Raw genomic sequence first — 20,247 nt, 5'->3', positions numbered from 1 at the left:
ATATTTATTGAATTTATTGTTTTTTTTTCACCTTTTAAATAATAATATAAATGTTCACTTTACCGATATATAACTTCAATAATGGAGAGCTTTCTCTTTGACGTAAATGGCAAAAATAATATATATATTATACTTATATTTCTCTCCCAATTTATTAACTCAAACTCTTTCAAAAACTCAAATATTCAAATCATATCAAATACTTGAATTGTATGCGATAGGCTAACTTAGCAATTGGAGAAAAAAATATTATAATAATAATGATTACATGAATTAAAATAGTTATAAATAATTAAAATTTACATATATACGAATATGAAGCATTTAATAAAAAAAAATTTACAGTTTTCTACGATTCGCTAAAAATATAATAAATTTAAAAACATAGCCCAATTGAATGTCACAAAATTGAAAAGCAATAAAAAATAATAATAAAACACTATAAAAGGAAATCATTGAAACTCATTAATATGGAGATATATAAATAGATATAGGCATACATAGAGATATAGATAAGAAAAAAATTCAAAAGTTTTAAAGTATTAATTATTAAAAATTTTTAGATCTAGGTATATATTAGATTATATATAGGAAAAGAAATGTGTAAAAATTAATTAAAAAATTAGAAAATTTGTATAGAAATATCAAAAGAAGAGAGTGACAAGAAAGCTTTTAAAGATTTGATTTATTTATTTTATTATTTTATTTCTTAAAATAATAGTTTGATTTATTTATTTTTATTTATTTGGGGGATTCAACTTAATGGCAATATATTATGATCTACACAGTAGAAAACTCATCCACTTAGGCTCTGTTTGATAAAAAAATTTAATTTAAAATATACACACTATTTTAATATGATAATATATAAAGATAATTATCTTTCAAGTTTGCTCAAATCTTATTTTTCTAAATAAAATAAATTATGTTATGTATTATTATTTTGAAAATAAATTATGTCTTACTGCCTCTGTTTCATAAATTATAGTTTTAGTTTACTTTTACACTATTTAAAAAAATAATTAATATGATTAAGCTATAACGCTTATTTAATTGTTTTTCTAATATGTGCTAATATGAATTATTAAATGATTCCTATTATTCTAAAATAATTAAATGATTCATATTAAATTATTTAGAAACTAATTAAAATTTTTAATTTTTAATGCAAAGTTATGGAGTTCGCTAATATAAGTGGCAATAATAATAAGTTTATTGATGGAAATACACATTAAATAGGAAAAAAAAATAGAAAACTTAGAAATGATTCATATTAAATTATATTAATTAGGAATTTTAATATTTTATAAAATGTTTCACTTATTATTAAACATAATAATAAATAATACTCTTATTAATGAAAATATGCGTTGAATTTTTATGAATAATAACTAATTTATCACTTAAAATTAAAAATATTTAACCTTATTATAACTTTTTCCCATATAATACATAGTTAATTATTAATAATGTTAAATTAAAAAAAAATTCACATGAACTGACAATTGAAGTTGGTCTCAAAATGTTTTAATATAAAATTTAATTGGTAAAAGATTTTAATTTGTCTTAGGTAAAAAACTAACCCTGATATATTTGTAAATTAATTCAGCAATATTTTTAAAATTATTTATATACATATATCTATACATATACGAAAGCTAAAACAAAAAACGCGTCTCTCTGTCTAGAATTTTATTTTTCTTTTTTTTATAAATTTTAAATTTTTCCTTAATTTTCCTGAGCCTTGATTGGACGACTTAGTATTTTAATTAATATTTTATTATAAATTATACATATTTAATTATTAAAATTTTTTTATATAATTATATTATCTTTAAAACACAGTTTCTGTATTGTTTACGAATCATGATTAGATTAGTTTTCAAATTGAACACAAATTATAGTCTATATTGGTTTCTATTTTTCTTTATTGGGAAATTTTTTGAGCTTTTCCAAATTTTACTTACATATAATTGGTTCTTAATATTATCTATATTATCTAAATAAAATTTCTAAAATTTAAATATAAATAATTCTAATGAGTATCTATATTTCGGCTAGGGATAAGGAAGAGATGAAACAAAATCAACCAACCTAGGTCTGATATGGTGTTTTCTTTTTTGGACAGAATTCAAAGTATACCCATAAATGGAGGCTACAATCTATTCTAAGGTGGAGAAATTAGATGGATTTAAAGGTAATTTTACAACAAACAGCATGACACAAAATTTTTCAGCATGTTTACAATAAGTTACATATTGCATTTGCAAGAATTTCTTCTCAGGCAATGCTTTAATGTAGGCCTTTGGTCTTTGAATGATTCTTATAGATGAAAGAAAATTTTCTTTGGTAATGGTAAAAAATGCTAATTTAAGAGTCTGCCTACCATTTTTTATTTTTAATTATTGTTCTTATAGCATGCACATTGTCTTATATAAAAATAAATTCTGTCTAAGCAACTTTTTATATTGTATATTTGGTCATAAGTGTGTATTATTTTTTATTTTTTAATGTAATAATCAAAACAAATTGCTTCTTCAATACTTTTTCACTTTGCAATAATATGAAATTGCTTTGTATGATTAAATGAAAAAAAATAATATTTGTAGGATTTCTTAGAGAAAATTTTAAATAAATTATATTTATACACTAAAGAGTTCATTCATATATTAATACTTTCATTTAAAACTTTTTCTTGATTTGTTGTTTGAAGAGTTTCCATCTTTACTATATCATATCATACCTTGAATAAATTAATATGTCTATACATTATATATATATATATTAAATCTCAAATAATAGACTAATTTTCAAGTAAAAAATAGGATTTAATTATAATTATTTCTTGAGATTTTACCAAAAAACTTTTCAACTATTTTTTTAAAATTTTCGATAACAATAGTAATTTTCAAATAATGTATAAATATACACGTAAAGCGCGAGATTATGACTAGTTTTGATATATAAATTTTTAATTTAATTAAAAAGGAAGGAAAAAGAAAAGAAATTCAATAACGGTTATTAAAAAGAATCTCTCCTTATCCCTGACGGTCATTAAAACGGTTAAAAAGAAAAAGAAAAAAAAGAAAAGAAAAGAAAAAGAAAACAGACAGAGTTCGCGTCTTCTCTTGTATTTTGCTTATAAAATATTAGAAATAAGAAATCAAAACGAGTCCCTTCTCCTCTCTCTATCTCTCCATCTCTTTCTCTCTCTCAGAAATTTCTGTGGGAGATCTCTCAAAATCGTGAAATAGGTTAATTTTCTTCTTCTGAAACCTAGTTTCAATCAAATTGCATTGTGTCCGTTAATTTCAATTATCCAATTCTCTCTCTCTTTTTTTTTTTTTTTTTTTGATTATCCGAAAGTAAGCTTGTTTTTTTCTTTCCCCCTTAATTTTCCTCTTTTTTGCAGGAAATATATTGAAAAACTTATCAATTGCTAATACTCCAGCTCTCGATTTTGTTAATGTTCACAAGGTAAGGAATTCTATCTCTTGATGGTCTCTCTATTATGACCCATATGTAAATTTTGCAGCTTTATTAGCAAATATATCAAAGTTTTTTCCATTTTTTGGTTGCAAATTACTGGGTTTTTTTTTTTGAGAAGTTATAATGGTTCAATGGCTCTTATTACGTTCACTTTTTTGTTCCGCTCGTTTTGGTGTCGATATCAATGGTAGAAGCATTTCAATTGTTTTTATACTGCTTCCTTCATGGGCTAAATTGTCCTATTTAGGATTTTGAAGCTAAAATTCAATTTTAGAAGCTAAGTTGATGCCATGCAAAACTTTTTTCCTTGAACAATTTCTGTTTGCGTTTGCTGATGTTTCCTATTATTGATCGTATTGTTTATAGTACCTTTGGCTGGATTGGCTTTGTCGATATTATTGTGGGTTCAAATGATGAATTGATAACCTGAATCTGTTCACAAGGGTTTACCCTTTTGATTGTATTTTTAGGAGCAAAGTTCCGTTCTTTTGTAAACATTGAATACATCATAAAGTAGAATCAGGCGTATGCTTTCTGCTTGAGAAATAGGAATCCTGATATGATCAGGATGGGTAAAGTAATTTGTTTTGAGATTGTGTGAGATAGTGGTTTTGAGGGTCTCTGTATTTTGTGTTTTCTTTTTTGAACTTTTAATGGATCACGTGAAAAAAGACACATTAATCTAGCAAGAATTTTTGGGGTATTAAGCTTGCTATTCCTTGAACATCTTGTTATGTTCATCAATCTTAATTGTGAATCTCATACCCCTTACAAGAAGAAATCCAATCTGCGGTATGCTTTGATTGCACCTAGTTGCACTATGTTCTGAAAAGTTTGGGTGTTGGAGTGGCGGGAGTATCATGCAGACCAATATAGATTTTGCGCTAGTGTGTCTAAGAGGTTGGTTTGATTTGTTATGACTTATGACCAGCATGCACAGAGAGTAAATGCATATTTTGTTTCAATTATGAAACCTGACATGTAGCACATCACCTGTTTGGATGTTGAACGAACAAAGAGGTCTATAGACAAATTCTGGATTACTATAGGATGGACTTATGGTTATCTAGGACATAGGTCTAATTATTCTGTCAATGATCCCATAGATTTCAATTCTTCTATCAATATCCTTCAAACACCAAGTCTGCAGTGGATTTCTTAGCTTGGCATTGGCATCTTGTGGTGTATTGGAGTTGAATGTTCTTAGCATTATGAGTTGCAGAATGCATATACTCTCTTTTTCTCACTTGGTTCTGGACCTTGATATTCTTGTAATGCCCTGGTTCTTCTTTTTTTTTGGAAGATTGAAATATTCTCTTCTTTGACTCTCTTTCTTTCTTCTGTTTTTCTCTGCCCCCATCCCCCCCAAAACAAAAAAGAAAGTGCTTACGTGGTTGACTTTTTGTATCTATATGTAATCATCTATTGTATATCAGGTTATTTACAGTTATGTAGAGAAATGAAAATAATGGGATTATTGGTCTTATATGTTATGTCTTTCATACTAACATTCAGGTGGAACATTTGAACTAACTTTGAATTTTTGCCTCTTCCTTAAGTTTTGGGTGGGAAATTTTGAAGTAGTTGTGTCTGTTTTCATTTAGTATTTAACTGCTTTTTCCAGAATAGGACATTTTTCAGGAAGCTATCGTTATAAAGGATGTCATAATGAAGAAACTGGAAAAGGGTTTTTGATGTCATCTGTTGTATCCCTAATGCTGGAGAATATATATGATTTGACATTGCATCACCTTCTTATTGCTTTTGTATATATGATTTGACTGGTTACAAGAGCATCATTGTTTGGATTGCTGGACAATCAACGTTTTGTATTCTCACAGTTGCACTGCAACTTTTGTATGATATACTGCTTTATCATCCATAACTAATTGGATTGAATCTTGTGAATATCCTTTCGGGGAATCAGGGATAATTTGAGCTATGGGACAAAGGAACATGCTATGCGCTAGTCAGATGATTGATCTAGAAATGGATCGGCAAGGCCAGGGTTATCTACATCCTGAGCCATGCATTCTTTTGGGAGGCATTACAAACTTCCAACAATCTGATATGACGACAATGGTTACAGGTGCAGGGAATACAACTACTCTTGATGCTCATCATCTACCAGAGCATTATGATAGTGCTGTATTTTATGGAATGCCACAATACCATGGCATGCAACATTATCCTCCGCATCATGCCCCTAATATAGATCTGCAAGTTGCTACTGCATCGAACTTCTATGTTCCGTATTTGGCTCCATCTTCTGGCATTCCTTTAAGTCATGGGTCATGTGATCATTTATCATCTTCCTCCAGTTATGGTGTCATTGGAGTTTCTCCGGATGAGTATGGAGCAAATAGCCACTTCATGGATAACGCCAGAGGTTCATACAAGAGAAAAACTGCTGAAGGTAGCTCAGGGAATTTCCAGTATTTCAATCCCTCAGCAAGCTCCAGTTCTTCAGTAACCCCTTTAAATACAAGACATCCTGATGGGGTTGCTATGATGGATGCTGCATCTTTCACGCCACAGTATAGAGGGAATAGTGCTCCATCAATCAGGGAAGTGGGATCTCATAGAAGTGTGAGGAACAGATTAGGTGCCACTGGGATTGATCCTGGTTTGGGGCATAACCAAAATCATTTTATTCAAGGAAACTACATGGCTCAGCCATTTCCGCCAGCTGGTTCTCTATGGTTGGATCAACAGTTAAGCAATAATTCTAGTGATGCAGGAGCTTCTTCTTGGACCCAGAATCCCACTATTACTTACATGCATGGTAATTTCTATGTTCCTAGTTGTTTACATTCTTTGATTCCATTTGATGGATTACATTTGAATTTTTTGTTTCATTATTTTCACAAAAATGATTGTATGTTGTTCATAAGATGAACATATGAATTTAATAGTTTGCTCGTTTCACTTTCTTGTAGCAAGCAATGTTACTGGGGGTTCTATTGATACTGGGAGCATGGGTCTACAGCGATACCATGAGCTATCTACCAACAGAAGTAACACAAGTTTCTTGCACCCATCACCTGCCAACCTCCGCCACCATAATTTTCATCATTTGTCACCTCCTATTCAAGGAATGAGAGGCCACAATTTTAATGTTATTCCTCAGTTACCAGCCGCTTCATTTAGATGTCCTACAAGCTATGCCTCACAGAGCAATGTGAATCCATCTCAAGATGGTTTGGATATAGGAGTTAGGCATCCAGGTTCCATGCAGCCAACTGGCCTTAGGATGTACAGACCTCATCGTGAGGGAGTCGTGGCTGAGACAGCTCTGAGACATCGCAATCTTCCTCATTTGCGAGTCCTCCCAACTGATGTAATACTACTCCCTGATCTCTGAAATTTTTGTTCAGTTAATTTTCATTTGGTCAAAATGATGTTTTTGATGAAGGAAAATAATTCAATATATTTCTTCTATATGTTGAAGTGGTGATATATGGTTTTTGATGTGTCTAGGGGGTAGCTGTACTAGAGTTCCCCGACTATTATGAAGTAGAAAATTATGTTGACCATCACAGTGATATGCGCTTGGATATAGAGGACATGTCTTATGAGGTAAGTTTGATACCTAAACTGCAGTCTGTTCTTGGCAAACAAAGTAATACTAAGTCCATAAGAAAATTAATTGTGCGAGGACAGCATGGATTTGGATGATCTGAATAATTGGAAGTTATAAATATTGAAAAAATTGCAGGAACTTCTTGCACTTGGGGAGCGGATTGGAAATGTGAACACAGGATTATCAGAGGAAATAATCAGAAATCGATTAAAGACACGAACGTATTTATCATCACCAATGTCGATTAATTTAGAAGAGACAGCTTGTATGGATCAAGAACCTGATTCTTGCATTATATGCCAGGTAGGTAAAATTTGTTTTAGTGGAAACTTGCGAAGGATGCTCAATGTGAGAGTGGAATCTCACTTTGTTCCTTTTTCTCATTTATTAATTTAACCTTGTAGGATGATTATAAGAGTCAAGAGAAGATAGGAATGCTTGATTGTGGACACGAGTACCATGCGGATTGCTTGATGAGGTGGCTGCGCTTGAAGAATGTCTGCCCTATCTGCAAATCAGAAGCATTGACAGCAGAAAGGAAACATGCATAAGTTCAGTAATGTCACCCAAAGGAAACAATTATATATATTTTGGATGGTCATTCGAAGCAGCGCTGCTATTTGTTCCTTCTGCTAATTATTTATCGTAACGAGGTTGGTATTTTGGTATGTATTTTGTACATGCACTTGCAAATATACAACTAAACTAACAGTCACACTGTCTAAATCTTTTATTTGTTGGTCATGTATTTATCAAAACTTGTACAGACTTACTCATTATGCATTTGCATGCATGCTTGTATTATTAACTCTCAGTTAATATGCCATTTTCAGGAGATCCGTTTATTTTTACTTTTTTATTATTTTCAGCGTTGGGATTTTTTCTGGGAGAAAGTCCAGAAAACCCTCCTATGATTCTGCTTCTACATAAAATTAACTTCTTTGAATTGATTATTAAATTATTTGAAGCAAAGAAAAAGAAAAGACCACATGTAGTTTCACGGTAACAACAATTGTTTTTAAGGTTCATGGCTTTTTATGTGGAAAATATTAATCTGATGTCTGGTTAATTACCATAACCTTTGAGATAATAATTTACGGGTGAAAGTAAAAATTTTAACAGACAAGTGTGAAACCTTATTTTTATGTTTTTTTTTTTAAATGGTGAAACAAATGTCATAGACGTTATTAGCTAGAGAAACATCTTAAAATATTAAAAGCTATTCTAAATTTAAAGTATTGAATATTTGTTTAATATTGAAAATTAGGAATTAAATTAATTTTCAATGTTTAATTTTTGATAAAATATTTATTTTAAAAGAATATGTTTATGTAAAAAAATTTAGATAAAGCACAATGTATTTTAAAAGATTATTTAGTTTATTTTTATTTTTAAGTTTTGTTTTAAATAAGGATTTAATTTACATTTTTTTTTCTTAAAAATTTTTTGTGTTTCAAATTTTCCATTCCAATATTTATTAGATTATTTGACAACTGCAGACTTTAGTTAATTAACATGAGCTTTTTTTTTTTTTTTTAACAGTGTTAATGACATTAAGGGAAGAATAAGAAAATGAAATATAAAATATTATTATGATTTCATGTTATGATTAATCTCCAAATGGATAAAAAATATAAAATTATCATATTTATTTCCTAATTTTTTAAATCAATATAATAAAAATTATCATATTTAAAAAACTCCCCCGTTTATAGGAATAATATTGAAAGAATCTTTTTAGTATACATATTTTAAATAACATCTTAATATAGTAAAAGTTCCGGAAAATGAATGGTTAAATCTGAGAGTATCTTAAAATAACATATTTTAAATAACATCTTAATTTAATTAACAAAATATATTTAATAATTAAACTAAAATTTTAAAAAGACAGTAATATATAATGTTATTATGAATTTTCTTTCCATTTTAGTATATATATATATATATATATATATATATATATATATATATATATATATATATATAACATTAATATAATGTTATTATTAAATATCCCAAATTTCAGATTGACGATAATATTCAAACCTTCTTTCTTTTTTTCATGTATTTGAAGTTTGATCTTAATATTTTTTTTAGGATCAACGTATTTTAGGGTTTGCAATAATGGTTGAATATGAATTTGAATTTTTGTTTTTTACACTCCTATTCAAAACTCAATATCTAAATAAAATTATTATTTACAATTTCATATATTTATATTTGATATAAATGAAAATTTATTTAGATGAACAAGTAAATAAAATATTTTAAATTATGGAATTGAAATTCATTTGCAAGAATGATGTATATCTAAAATTTTGTTGGATTTCATGAAAATCTAAATTTATAAATTCATAAATTTAAAATATATAATTGTTGTTTTATAGAAAAATAGGAAGAAATTATATCGTTACTTTATTTTATGCATCACAATTACATTTATATTTTATTAACATTTTAAATTTATTAAAGTGTGTAAATATAAAAATATACATAAAACTACAAAATTACAATTTTCATTACAAAGTTACATACCATTTAAGGACAGCTCAGCTCAATAAGACAAAAAAAACCCAAGATGGAAATTACAAATTTTAATGGAAACAGGTCAACTTATTTAGTACATGTCGCTTTCAATCATAGCACATTAAAAAGAGAATCTTTTCCCAGCAAAGCTTTATAGGAAAATTTTCATTATTCTGAATCACTTTCTACATATCTAATCTGCACATTCAATATATAAAAAGAGAAAAAGGTGAGACAGAGAGAATATATCAAAGGTTCCAGGAAGGAAGAGGGTGCAATGGTGGAATAAGTAATATTTTTTACTGTGAACTTGAAAGAATGCTGAAACATTGTCCATGGGGGCCCTTTTTGAGCTGAAAAACGTGCACATATCATACTTATTAACTATCATCTGCAGAGGGTGAAGCAGTGAAGCATAATTTTGAAAAGGAAAAATAAAATAAAATAAAAACGAGAAAAGACCGGTATTCTTTCTCCAGAGTCTGCAGATTCAATAACTGTAGATCTAATATGACAATTTCCAATTCATGAAAGGACATCATTTTGCACATCTTCCCATATCAGTTCCCCCAATACTAGTGACCTACATTCCACCTTCAAGAAATCTGATGTTCAACAAAGACTAAAAAAGAATCCCAACAAGTTCTAATGATAGATCTACTTTCAAAATTTTCAGATTAATTTTGAATCTCAATGACAACTATTCTCATTGGAAGTTATGCATAAACAAAAGGAATGCAAATCAAAATCAATTACAGAATTAAAATTTTCTGAAAATGTCTATGCTACGGCATCCAAATACAACAGAAGCTACATCAGCTAAGAAAGAAAACAATACACAAGAGGGAAAGTTGAAAACCTCAAGTAACTATCAAAGAACTCATCAACTAAAAAAGCAAGAAAAGGAATATGAAAGATTAAAGACCTTTTCTTTGGATTCCAGAGAAATCTCTTAAGATCTTCAGCATCAGACTTACGATTGTAATGGCTGAGTTGCAAGAGGTGCTGTGTCTTATCAAGTGAAATTCTTGAAGTTTATATTTGTAAAGATATTATTTTTCCACCTCCTCAATCCCGGATTTAAACAGTGCAGCAACCAACTTTCTTAACCGCCGAAACATCATCCTTAACATTGATAGTTTGTCCTTTGGGCAAGGCTGCTGGATCATCCCCTATATCAAGTGCTTTCCGGCTCACCACATGATATATTTGAGTCAGCACTTCGGTGAAAGCATTCTCAACATTCATAGACTCAAGGGCAGATGTTTCCATAAAGAATGTTTTCTCCCTCTCTGCAAAGGCCTTGGCATCCTCAGTAGAAACAGCACGCAAGTGACGTAGATCTGCCTTGTTACCCACAAGCATAATCACTATATTAGCATCTGTGTGACCTCGTAGCTCCTTCAACCATCGTTCCACATTCTCAAAAGTCACATGTCTTGTTACATCATAAACTAGCAATGCACCAACAGCTCCTCTGTAGTATGCACTCGTGATCGCCCGGTACCTTTGGCAAAGTAAATAAAATAGCAGTCACTTACAACATTCATAAGCCAAATATTCACAGCTAGATTATCATATGTAAACGAAACGAACATGAATTATTATTATTATTATTTTGACAGACATATGTGTCAATCGAAATCTCTCTAATATTGGTGCTAAAATGAAGGAAATATAAACCTTTCCAACCAAGCACAACAGAACACGAACAATCAAGCATGAAGACTGAAGTGAAAGGAAAAGGCGAAAAAAAAGGCTTCACCTAAAGTTAGGAATATAATTGGTAAAAGTCTGGGCCAGCATTTGAGATGTTTCATGCAGCTTGTCATGCACAAGAGAGCCCAAGCTGGCTCGCACTCATTTTCACCATAAGATTGATTTTGGTTCACTGCTAACCAGCAAAAGAATTAGCCAAGCACATCCCCACCACCACAGATAGAGTTATATATATGCCCAATTTAATTAGTCTATAAGATACATAGGTTTCATAATAGGTCAATGAGACTTTTAAACATGCCAATCACATGCTTTTGTGTACATTATCTATTTCTAGAAACCAAACTTCTGAATATTATATTTAAAAACACAGCAGTTGTTGTTCACAGCCTCCTAGTTGATTTGTGAAACTCTAGCAGTTCAATTGGCCCAAGCTTAGCTCATTTTATGTGGAGAATGTTTTGACCAAACTTGGATAATTTAGCCAATAATTGTTTCATGCTGAGTTTTCAAAGGAAGCCAGCCAAAGTATCTCAAAACTATTTTGGTTCAATTTGTATAAAATCTCAATATCTAAGAGATGAAAATTTTTTAGAAAGATAAGAAACCCAAGTGAATATTGTTAATAGAATAGCAGCCAAATAGCATACTCAAAAAACACCTGCTTCATTTGGTCACACGATCTCTTGAAAAATATAAACGCTTGGCAGGTTCAAAACACAAGACAAATCTTTCCAATATAATTTAAATAGAAATTAATGTGTATGCTGATGTACTTCATAATAACTGCATGTAATGATCACATTTAAAACCTCTACATCACATCTACCATCCTAAAAACTGAATCAGATCAAGACTACAAGCAGAAAGCCTCTCTGCTACATATGGAAAGTGGACAATGCTTGCTATATAATAAAGAAAGATTCTTTACCAAAGGCAACACGTTGCTATAGATGCAATGGCACTTAATAAAACCATTGCGTTTTATCTGACAGGAATTATCTCACATATAATTGGTATTGGCCAGTAAGGATAAGGACTGAATTTCAAACAACTTTCTTAACATACTTATTCTTAAATAATTTATTTCAACAGTGTAAAATGAGAAATATTAGCCGGACTGCAATATTTCCTTATACATTATCTGAAACTTGATTAGTCTATTGAATAACCTTCACAGACAGAAAACAAAAAAATTAATCCAATATAAAGATATCTTCATGTAGGGTAAAGTACCTACCAAATTAGCCAATTCTTAACTCAATAGTTTTCTTAAAATGGATAACACATTGCGCTAATTACTATTACCAAAAATTCATTTCAAATGTTAATTACCAGAAATGTCCTATAAATACCCACTTAGATTCGAAAATCAACCATTGGTACAGCCATTACTGCAAAAACTAGCATTTTATTGTCCAATGATATGAAATTAAACTCCTTTTTATTTCTTAAATATTTATTAGCAATCACCAACCAAAAATATATTCCACTAACGATCTTTCCCTCAAACATCCCAAAAATTAAAAAAAAATCCCTAAACACCGATCAATTTTCTCACCAAAGCAACAGATCATGAAACCAAAATGAAGAAAAAGCTTTAGAATTGGTAATTCCACAACCCAAAATCTCAATCAAAATGAGAGGGAAAACATGACGAAAATCCAAAGAAAAAAACCTTTCTTGGCCGGCGGTATCCCAAATCTGAGCCTTCACGATCTTGTCATCGACGCGAATGCTACGGGTGGCAAATTCAACGCCAATAGTAGATTTGGATTCGAGACTGAACTCGTTTCGAGTGAATCGAGAGAGTAGATTCGATTTCCCGACTCCAGAGTCGCCGATTAACACCACCTTGAATAGATAGTCGTAATCATCGTCTGCTCTGTACGCCGCCATATCTTCCTGTCAAAGTCGGGTCGGGTCAAGTATTTCCCTCTCTTTCAAGGGAAAATTGGTTTGTTGATGCTGTTTTTGGATTAAATCCGCGAGGATTTGAGATTATAGACGCGGGGAGAGATAGAGGGGCTTTGAATTGGTTTTGTAGCTTCTGAAATTTTGATGATAATGGGCGGGCCAAGTTAAGAGATGAACATTATTATTATTATTATTATTATTACTACTTTTATTTTCAAAAATAACTTCTGTGAAAAATATTTTCTAAATGTTCGATATTTCCGGCACTTAAAAAAAAAAAAAAAATTCAATCACTGAAAAATATTATCATGGTTAAAAAAAAAACCATTTTAAAGAAAAATGACTCTATTTTGAAGGAAATTTTTGCTTGAAAATTGAAAGTCATTTCAAAAGGGAACCATTTCAAGTATTGATAACCTTATTATCATTTTATAAAAATACATCTATTAATTCACTAATCTCTATGGGTCACTAAGATTTCGAATAGCTATCCCGAATTCAAGTTATCTATTTAGTAAAATTAATTATTTTATAAGCTGTTAACTATAATACTTAATTAATATTAAAAAGAATAACGTTTCATAATACAATCCATTAGCATTTAAATACTGTTACAAATGCAATGTCACCGAACAATATGAATAATATTACCTCACAAATTATCGAATAGGGCCTATAAATCACCGGCAACTATCATAAATTCTAAAATATGAATTTCTATCGCTCTTCATTTTTTTAGAAATTAAAATTTTTTAAAATTTTCTAACTAATTTTTAATATCACAACTAAATAATAAAAAATAAAAACATTCGGGCGGGTTATAGGTAGATTTCCTGGAAAAATATTATGGAGAACCAAAAGAAATACTAATAGAGTACTTTAAATCTGATTCATGAAAAAAGGTTATGAGTTAAATTAATTTTGAACATTTAAATAAATTCAAGTTATAAATGAAATAATTCATAAATTTATATAAAGATATAAATATTCATTTGCTCTTAATGATTTTTTTTTCAAAATAAATTTCCAGTAATATTTTTTGAATGAGATTTACAATAAATACGAAGAAAAAGCACTTTGATATCGATACATGAGAAGAAGGGATATCCAAAGCTGTACAAATTAACATGGTATTAAACTTATGAGTCACACGATGAAGCTCTAGGAAAGAGTAAAAAAACACAACTAATGGACATTACAAAAAGTATCGAAGAATCAGTTTGATTTATGCATGGAATGAAGGCTATTTTTCTTCTAAGAAGAGTGATGAAAATATATCGGGGGGAAAAAAAAGAAGGATGTACACATGGTATGACCTAGAGAAAGTTTATGACAGAACATCGAAGAAATACTTTTGTAAGTATTAGAGAAAGAAGGAGTTCGTACCAAATATGTAAATACCAAGGAGTTCCCTATAATAACTGGGCTACATCAAGGATTTATAGTGGATGAACTAACCAATTGTTTATAAGAGGATGTTCCTTGGTGCATGTTATTCCTAAATAATATTGCCTTAATGAATGAAACTAACAAGGGAGTAAACTAAAAGTTAGAGCTACAGAGATGAAATCTTGAGGATATGAGGATATGAGTTTACACTATGAAGGTTTAAGGGAAAAATAGGAAAGTGATGTAAGATTAGACGGTATTGTTGGCGGTGACTCGAGTATGGATTAGGTATTAAATTATCTTCCCCTGCCCCATGAAGCAATATAATTACTTATCTACTATTTAGTTCACCATGAATTGAGGCAAGGTGAGTACAGTTCAATAAATTCAATTTTTTTTCAAAAAAATTATGATTTTATACCTATATTTTGTCAAAAATAACTAGTGTATCTAATATTTTTTTTAAAAAAAAAACGCTGCTTTTTCTTTATATATTAGCTCAATTAAACTATCATACTCTTGCGTTCAAATTTTGACCTTTTACGTTAAATAATCTAAAAAAAATGTGAAAATACACATATTTTAATAGGGTTCCATCACTTTCTTACTTTTCTGTCTCATCCTATATTTATTCATGTATACTTTTCCATGGGTGTAGAACGATACAACAATGCAGTAGCGACTCTACAAATTGGTTGGGTTTCCATTGCACCGATGATGGCATAGATAAATTGAGTCTTGAGGGCATGGATCTATCAGGAAAGATTGATGTTTAAACAAAAATGATATTTTTCCAAAAAATTGATAAGTAAAAAACAATATTGATGGAAATCTGTTTCAAATCAATTATAATAAGAAACAACAAAATCCTGATTAAGCATAGAAAAAATAATTTTTTAGTTCAAAGACTTGCTATAAAATATACCCATAAGTTGTTTTTTTTTTTTTTTTTTCCCCAATTCAAACCAAATGGGTAAGGCTTTTTATGGAGGAGAGAAAGATAAGCCAAAAAAGGGAAGAAGAGAAGTAAATCTTTGGATTCATTCAAAATCCAAAAAAACAATAAGATTTTATGAAAATATAACGGGTCTGATTGATATAAAGAAAAAAAAAGGCAAAGATTTTATAAAGAAGGAAAGAAAAAGAAAAGGAAAAGGTACTGCTAAAGCCAGATTTGAAAGTTTTACCAGAAAAGCAAAAAACGCAGGAGCTGTGTTAAAGAGGAGTGGCCAGCCCAGATGATGATAATAATAATAATAATAATAATAATAAAAAGAATAATAAAAGCTAAATGCATGGAGTAATAATGGGAATGGGTTTTTTTTTTCCTCTTTTCGTTTTTGCTCTCCTGTTTTCCACTTCCGAGTGTAAATACTTCTTGAGGGATAAAATTGTTTAAGTTGCAATAGGAATTGGGAATGGATTTTATGGATTGCAGTATGAATTGGGATTGGAGATCTTGCCCTGCAGAATTTGGAAATTGTTGTTAGATTTTTTTTTTTTTTTTTTTTTTCTGGGTTAAAAGATTGAGATGGAAGAGGAAGAGGTTGAGAGGTAGAAGACGAGGACAATTTTATCTTTTTATAGATATTTAATGGAAAAAATGGAAAAATTAGACGGAAGGGCATAAATGTTTAACGGAACCAAAAGTTAGGAACAAAATAGTGTATTTTTAAAACCGTGAGGGCATGCTAGTTAATTTTGGCAAAATATAAGGATAAAATCGTAATTTTTCCTTTTTTAATCTGAATTTCATTTTTCAAATTTTTATTATTAACCCATTTAATTTACATATTTCTATTATATTCATAATGAATGTTATTCAATATTATTTATTGATTTCAATAAATAACACATAAATAAATATGACAAATAGTGAAAATCAATAAAATGATAACAAAACTACATAATTGAATATGCATAATAACTATAATGAAAATAAAACAAGTTTATTAGCTGCACTTCAACATAATAAATAAAAGAAAAAAAAAGTCAAAAATTAAAACTATTTATTGAGCATAAGAAAAATAGTAAACCGATTAGCAAAATAAGAATAATAGATATTGAAAGAACCAAATAAATGAAAAAAAAGTATAAAAATTAAAAGAAATAGAAAATATAAATTGAACAAATGGTGATTTGATTTGTTACTTACCAAGTTTGAACTTTGATGATATTTAAACTATTAAATTATTAGGATCCGTTAAGTTTTTGGTTTATATAAATTAAAAAAAAAAGCACAATTAAATAAAAATATAATCGGATTGAATTTGGGATAGGGTTTACATTACCCACTATTGTTGAAAATCCATAATGAATATAATTTTTAATATCCATCCCAATCCATTTATTAAATAAATCGGATAAAATCCATACCATTAGGACCGGATTGAAGCAGATATCCATCAGTTCAAATTAAATTGTCATTCTTATGCACAATAGTGTCTAAATGCAATTAATTCAAATATTTAAACTCCGTATTCTAGAAAGGGATCTCATAGATGAAGATGTTTCCTATAGATTCCGAGTAGAATGGATGAAATGAAGGAAAAGAACTATATGATGGGACGATAACAAACAAGATTAAAGGTAAACTCTGTAGGACAGCAATGCTATATGGGAATGAATGTTGGGCACCTAATCTGCAACTATGTTCACAGGATGAATATTGTGGAGATGAGAATGCTGAGAAGATGCTTAGATGTTCACAACATGTTCACAAGATTAAAAATGTCCACATTATACAAAAGGCAGAAGCAGGAAGTTAAAGATAAAATGAGAGGACTCCAGAGATGATAGGTTATACATGCCTCGACATAAAGAGTGCTAAAAAAAGGATTGATTTTAACTATTTGGCAGATTGTTAGCTTATTTCTACACCAAATCAAGAGTCAAAAAGCCAAATTACCTAGAATCATAAGTTGAATCAGAATCAAATCAAAAAACTAAATTTCATCGACTCCATCCGCCAATTGGAATGGGTCACCTATCCCACAATATTTTGACTCACGATGTAACATGTAGATTGAGTGAAAACACACCTTAAAGACCAAAAAAAGTTCTCTATTTTGAATTATATTTCTAGACAGACTGCAAGCTTCAATTTATGAACAGAATTACAAGTCAGGCATACCATGCTATATATAGCAAATAAAAATGTTTTTGACATAATAAAAAAGGAAACTTACTTCTTCAATTAGAAATAAGGAAAAGAACAGAAAAAATATCAGTTGCTTCTCTGTTTAAAGTTCAAATAAATACCAATAGAATTCTGCATATGCAGTTTCAAGAACATAAGCAGGTCTCTATTGTTTTCGTTCTTTAAGAAAGTGTTGGCTTTTACAACATATTCGAATTCTGGCCCATACATATGAGATGCACATGCTGCTTTATAAGTTAGGAGCTGCAAATCACCTGTTGCAAAAAAATAAAAAAAATAATAAAGAAAATTAATATGGCATAAACTTGGCAATTAAAAGAGCTCAAAACCCTGTAACTAGAAGTTTAACTGAGCTGAGTCAAGTTTTATTTTTCATACAATTAAGGGTTGAATTACTATTAAAAACCTAAATAAATTTGTTTATTAAAATTAAAAATAAAGCTCAAATTAGTAAATAATCTACTATAAATATAATATATATATAAAACCTTAATAATACTTGATTATGCTATTGAGTCACTTGAGTTGAGCAATAGTACTCTGATTTTAAGCTAAATTCTTCGAAAGTTAAAACCAAGTTTAATTAAATATTTTGCATGTTGAATCCAAGTGGGGCTCGACTCATAACCATAAATCTTAGACCTAGAGTGGTGCAAGGAAGTAAATCATAAGGCGTGCGTCTAAACTAAGATGTCAATTAAATTGGTATTATAGAATGGCCTGGTAGGTTAGATATGATTTTGATTATCGACTAAGAACAAGTTGAAGCTTTCTAGCCCCTTTTAATACTTTATCCTGTTTTTATGTCTCAAAATTCAGAACTGCAACATTTTAAAGAGTAGCTATGGGTGGGCTCGCCCTTATAACCCAGATCGGCACGTTCAATTCAACACTAGCTCAATATAGAAATCTGTCAATTTCCAGGATTGTGAAAACTTTTGTCTAAAATAAAAAAGAACTCTTATCAAATTGAAAATTCAGGAAAATTTAATGGAGATGTTACTAGGTATGAGCAAACGGTTGAACCGAACCAAACCAAGGCCAAAAAATTGTGAACAGAAATTTTTGGACGATAGACCGAACCAAAATTGGCATCTGACTCGAATTGAACCAGTCAGTTCGTCTGGTTTGGTCAATTTTTGCTATGTTGGTTCAATTTTAAGCCCAACCAATGAATTTCTCGAACTGAATAATAAATTCGGTCCAAACTGAACCTCTCTTAAATAACTGACCGAAACGAAATGAAATAGTTCAGTTCGGTTGGTGGTTTTGCACACTCCTAGATGTTAGCATTAATAAATTGTCCTCTTGAAATATAAAGTTTCTAAACCCTCCTAGTAAAACGAATATTGAAAGCGTGACTTGGTGCATAAAGCATCCATGGTTTTAGGCTATGGGGAGGACTCATGTATGCAGCCTTCTCCTTGCTTTTTGTAGCAAGACTATTTTCATTGCTCGAACTCATAACCCCTATGTCACAAGTGGAGTAACTTTATCATTATACCAAAACCCACTCTCTATTAAAAACATAAATTGCTTGTTAAATTTCCTACAACTAAAAGAAAAGTAATTGTTGCAATTTGCAAAGAGGCTCTTCTCTCCGCAACAGATTAAGATCATGATTTCAACTTGGACTATGCTTATGGGGAGAAATATAAACTACATCAGCCCCTTGTAGCACTAAACCAACAAAGAAGTTTCCTATCTCCAGTCCATAGACAGCACCTGCATGTCTACTTCAGAAGCACACAATCAAAGACACCAGCTCCTCCTTTCCTAACCACTTAGCCTACCAAAATTCAGTCACCAACTGAATTGACAGCAAATCCTGAACCTACCTCTAAATTATAAAGCCATCAGCAATAAACTGATGAACAACCACAACCAAACCAGTGAGAATTCACAAACTTGAAAAGAAAAAAAAAGCACAACAGCTTTGGAAACCAAGAAAATGATGAACAAAGATGGAAGAGCACAGATCTAGACACCATCCTTCAATTCAACCATTGGAAAAACCAACATAGGTTAGCCCCAAAAGAAAAAGGAAGGAAAAAAAAAAAGGAAGCCAATTAATTAGACACTTCTTCGGCAGCAAATAAAGCCTACAAACGTTCTACTTCCTGTAAGGCCCATATCAAGATAAAGGTGCCAAAGTGTGAACAGCATATCAATCTGACAGAATGAAAGGAGAGTTTAAAAAAGCCAGGGGCAAAACAATAAAGGAAGACAAAAAAGAGGACATATGAGGCTGGAAAAGAGAAAGATCAAAAAGGAAAAGGCACCAAACAAGAAAATATTGGAGGGGAAAAAGAGATGGAAGTGAAGAAAATAACAGAAGAGGAAGACGGAGAAGAAGGAAGGGGCATGGGAAGGGGGAAGTAGAGAGGGATACAAAGGAGTAAGAAAACATAGGGCCTTTTGAAACTTCAAACTTCAAAGTTCAAGGACCAAAAGTACGATT

General features: G+C 30.2%; 3 protein-coding genes across 10 annotated transcripts in view; 1 reads left to right on the top strand and 2 right to left on the bottom strand.

The window, feature by feature from the left end:
- The first annotated feature begins 3,101 nt into the window (after window positions 1-3,101).
- On the top strand, window positions 3,102-7,923 carry LOC105635728 (putative E3 ubiquitin-protein ligase ZFP1). The gene is made up of 7 exons (XM_012218815.4): window positions 3,102-3,254; window positions 3,413-3,477; window positions 5,417-6,274; window positions 6,429-6,829; window positions 6,970-7,068; window positions 7,208-7,375; window positions 7,477-7,923. The coding sequence occupies exons 3-7, from the start codon at window positions 5,431-5,433 to the stop codon at window positions 7,621-7,623; spliced, it is 1,659 nt and encodes a 552-aa protein (XP_012074205.1). The 5' UTR covers window positions 3,102-3,254; window positions 3,413-3,477; window positions 5,417-5,430; the 3' UTR covers window positions 7,624-7,923.
- Window positions 7,924-10,282: 2,359 nt separating this feature from the next.
- RABA1G (RAB GTPase homolog A1G) lies at window positions 10,283-13,407 on the bottom strand. The gene is made up of 2 exons (XM_012218816.4): window positions 12,999-13,407; window positions 10,283-11,108 (listed from the first exon to the last, which is right to left on the bottom strand). Exons 1-2 carry the CDS (start codon window positions 13,217-13,219, stop codon window positions 10,682-10,684), a joined length of 648 nt encoding a protein of 215 aa, XP_012074206.1. The 5' UTR covers window positions 13,220-13,407; the 3' UTR covers window positions 10,283-10,681.
- A 4,363-nt stretch (window positions 13,408-17,770) lies between these two features.
- LOC105635730 (TAF RNA polymerase I subunit A) overlaps window positions 17,771-20,247 on the bottom strand; it is a 40,639-nt gene continuing 38,162 nt past the window's right edge. For 6 of the 8 annotated variants that reach the window (XM_089723633.1, XM_089723631.1, XM_089723632.1 and 3 more), the window contains one exon: window positions 17,771-18,040. In XM_089723633.1, the coding sequence (XP_089579759.1) occupies window positions 17,853-18,040 (188 nt within the window). In that variant the 3' untranslated portion in view covers window positions 17,771-17,852. The remainder of the gene's footprint in view (window positions 18,041-20,247) is intronic. The other 2 variants (XR_016321593.1, XR_016321592.1) reach the window with 1 other exon arrangement.

Source organism: Jatropha curcas, chromosome 7 (assembly GCF_041381405.1).
Source record: "Jatropha curcas cultivar XTBG-Jc1 chromosome 7, XTBG_Jcur_1.0, whole genome shotgun sequence".
Classification (NCBI taxonomy): Eukaryota; Viridiplantae; Streptophyta; class Magnoliopsida; order Malpighiales; family Euphorbiaceae; genus Jatropha; species Jatropha curcas.
This window is presented reverse-complemented; position numbering and strand designations above follow the sequence as displayed.

Excerpts from the sequence above, each read along its gene's own strand:
- LOC105635728 (XM_012218815.4), top strand. The coding sequence starts at position 5,431 with ATGGGACAAAGGAACATGCTATGCGCTAGTCAGATGATTGATCTAGAA. Across the intron at positions 6,830-6,969 it reads TGCGAGTCCTCCCAACTGAT|GGGGTAGCTGTACTAGAGTT; the intron begins GTAATACTACTC and ends TGATGTGTCTAG. Across the intron at positions 7,069-7,207 it reads TAGAGGACATGTCTTATGAG|GAACTTCTTGCACTTGGGGA; the intron begins GTAAGTTTGATA and ends AAAAAATTGCAG.
- RABA1G (XM_012218816.4), bottom strand. The coding sequence starts at position 13,219 with ATGGCGGCGTACAGAGCAGACGATGATTACGACTATCTATTCAAGGTG. Across the intron at positions 11,109-12,998 it reads GATACCGCCGGCCAAGAAAG|GTACCGGGCGATCACGAGTG; the intron begins GTTTTTTTCTTT and ends ACTTTGCCAAAG.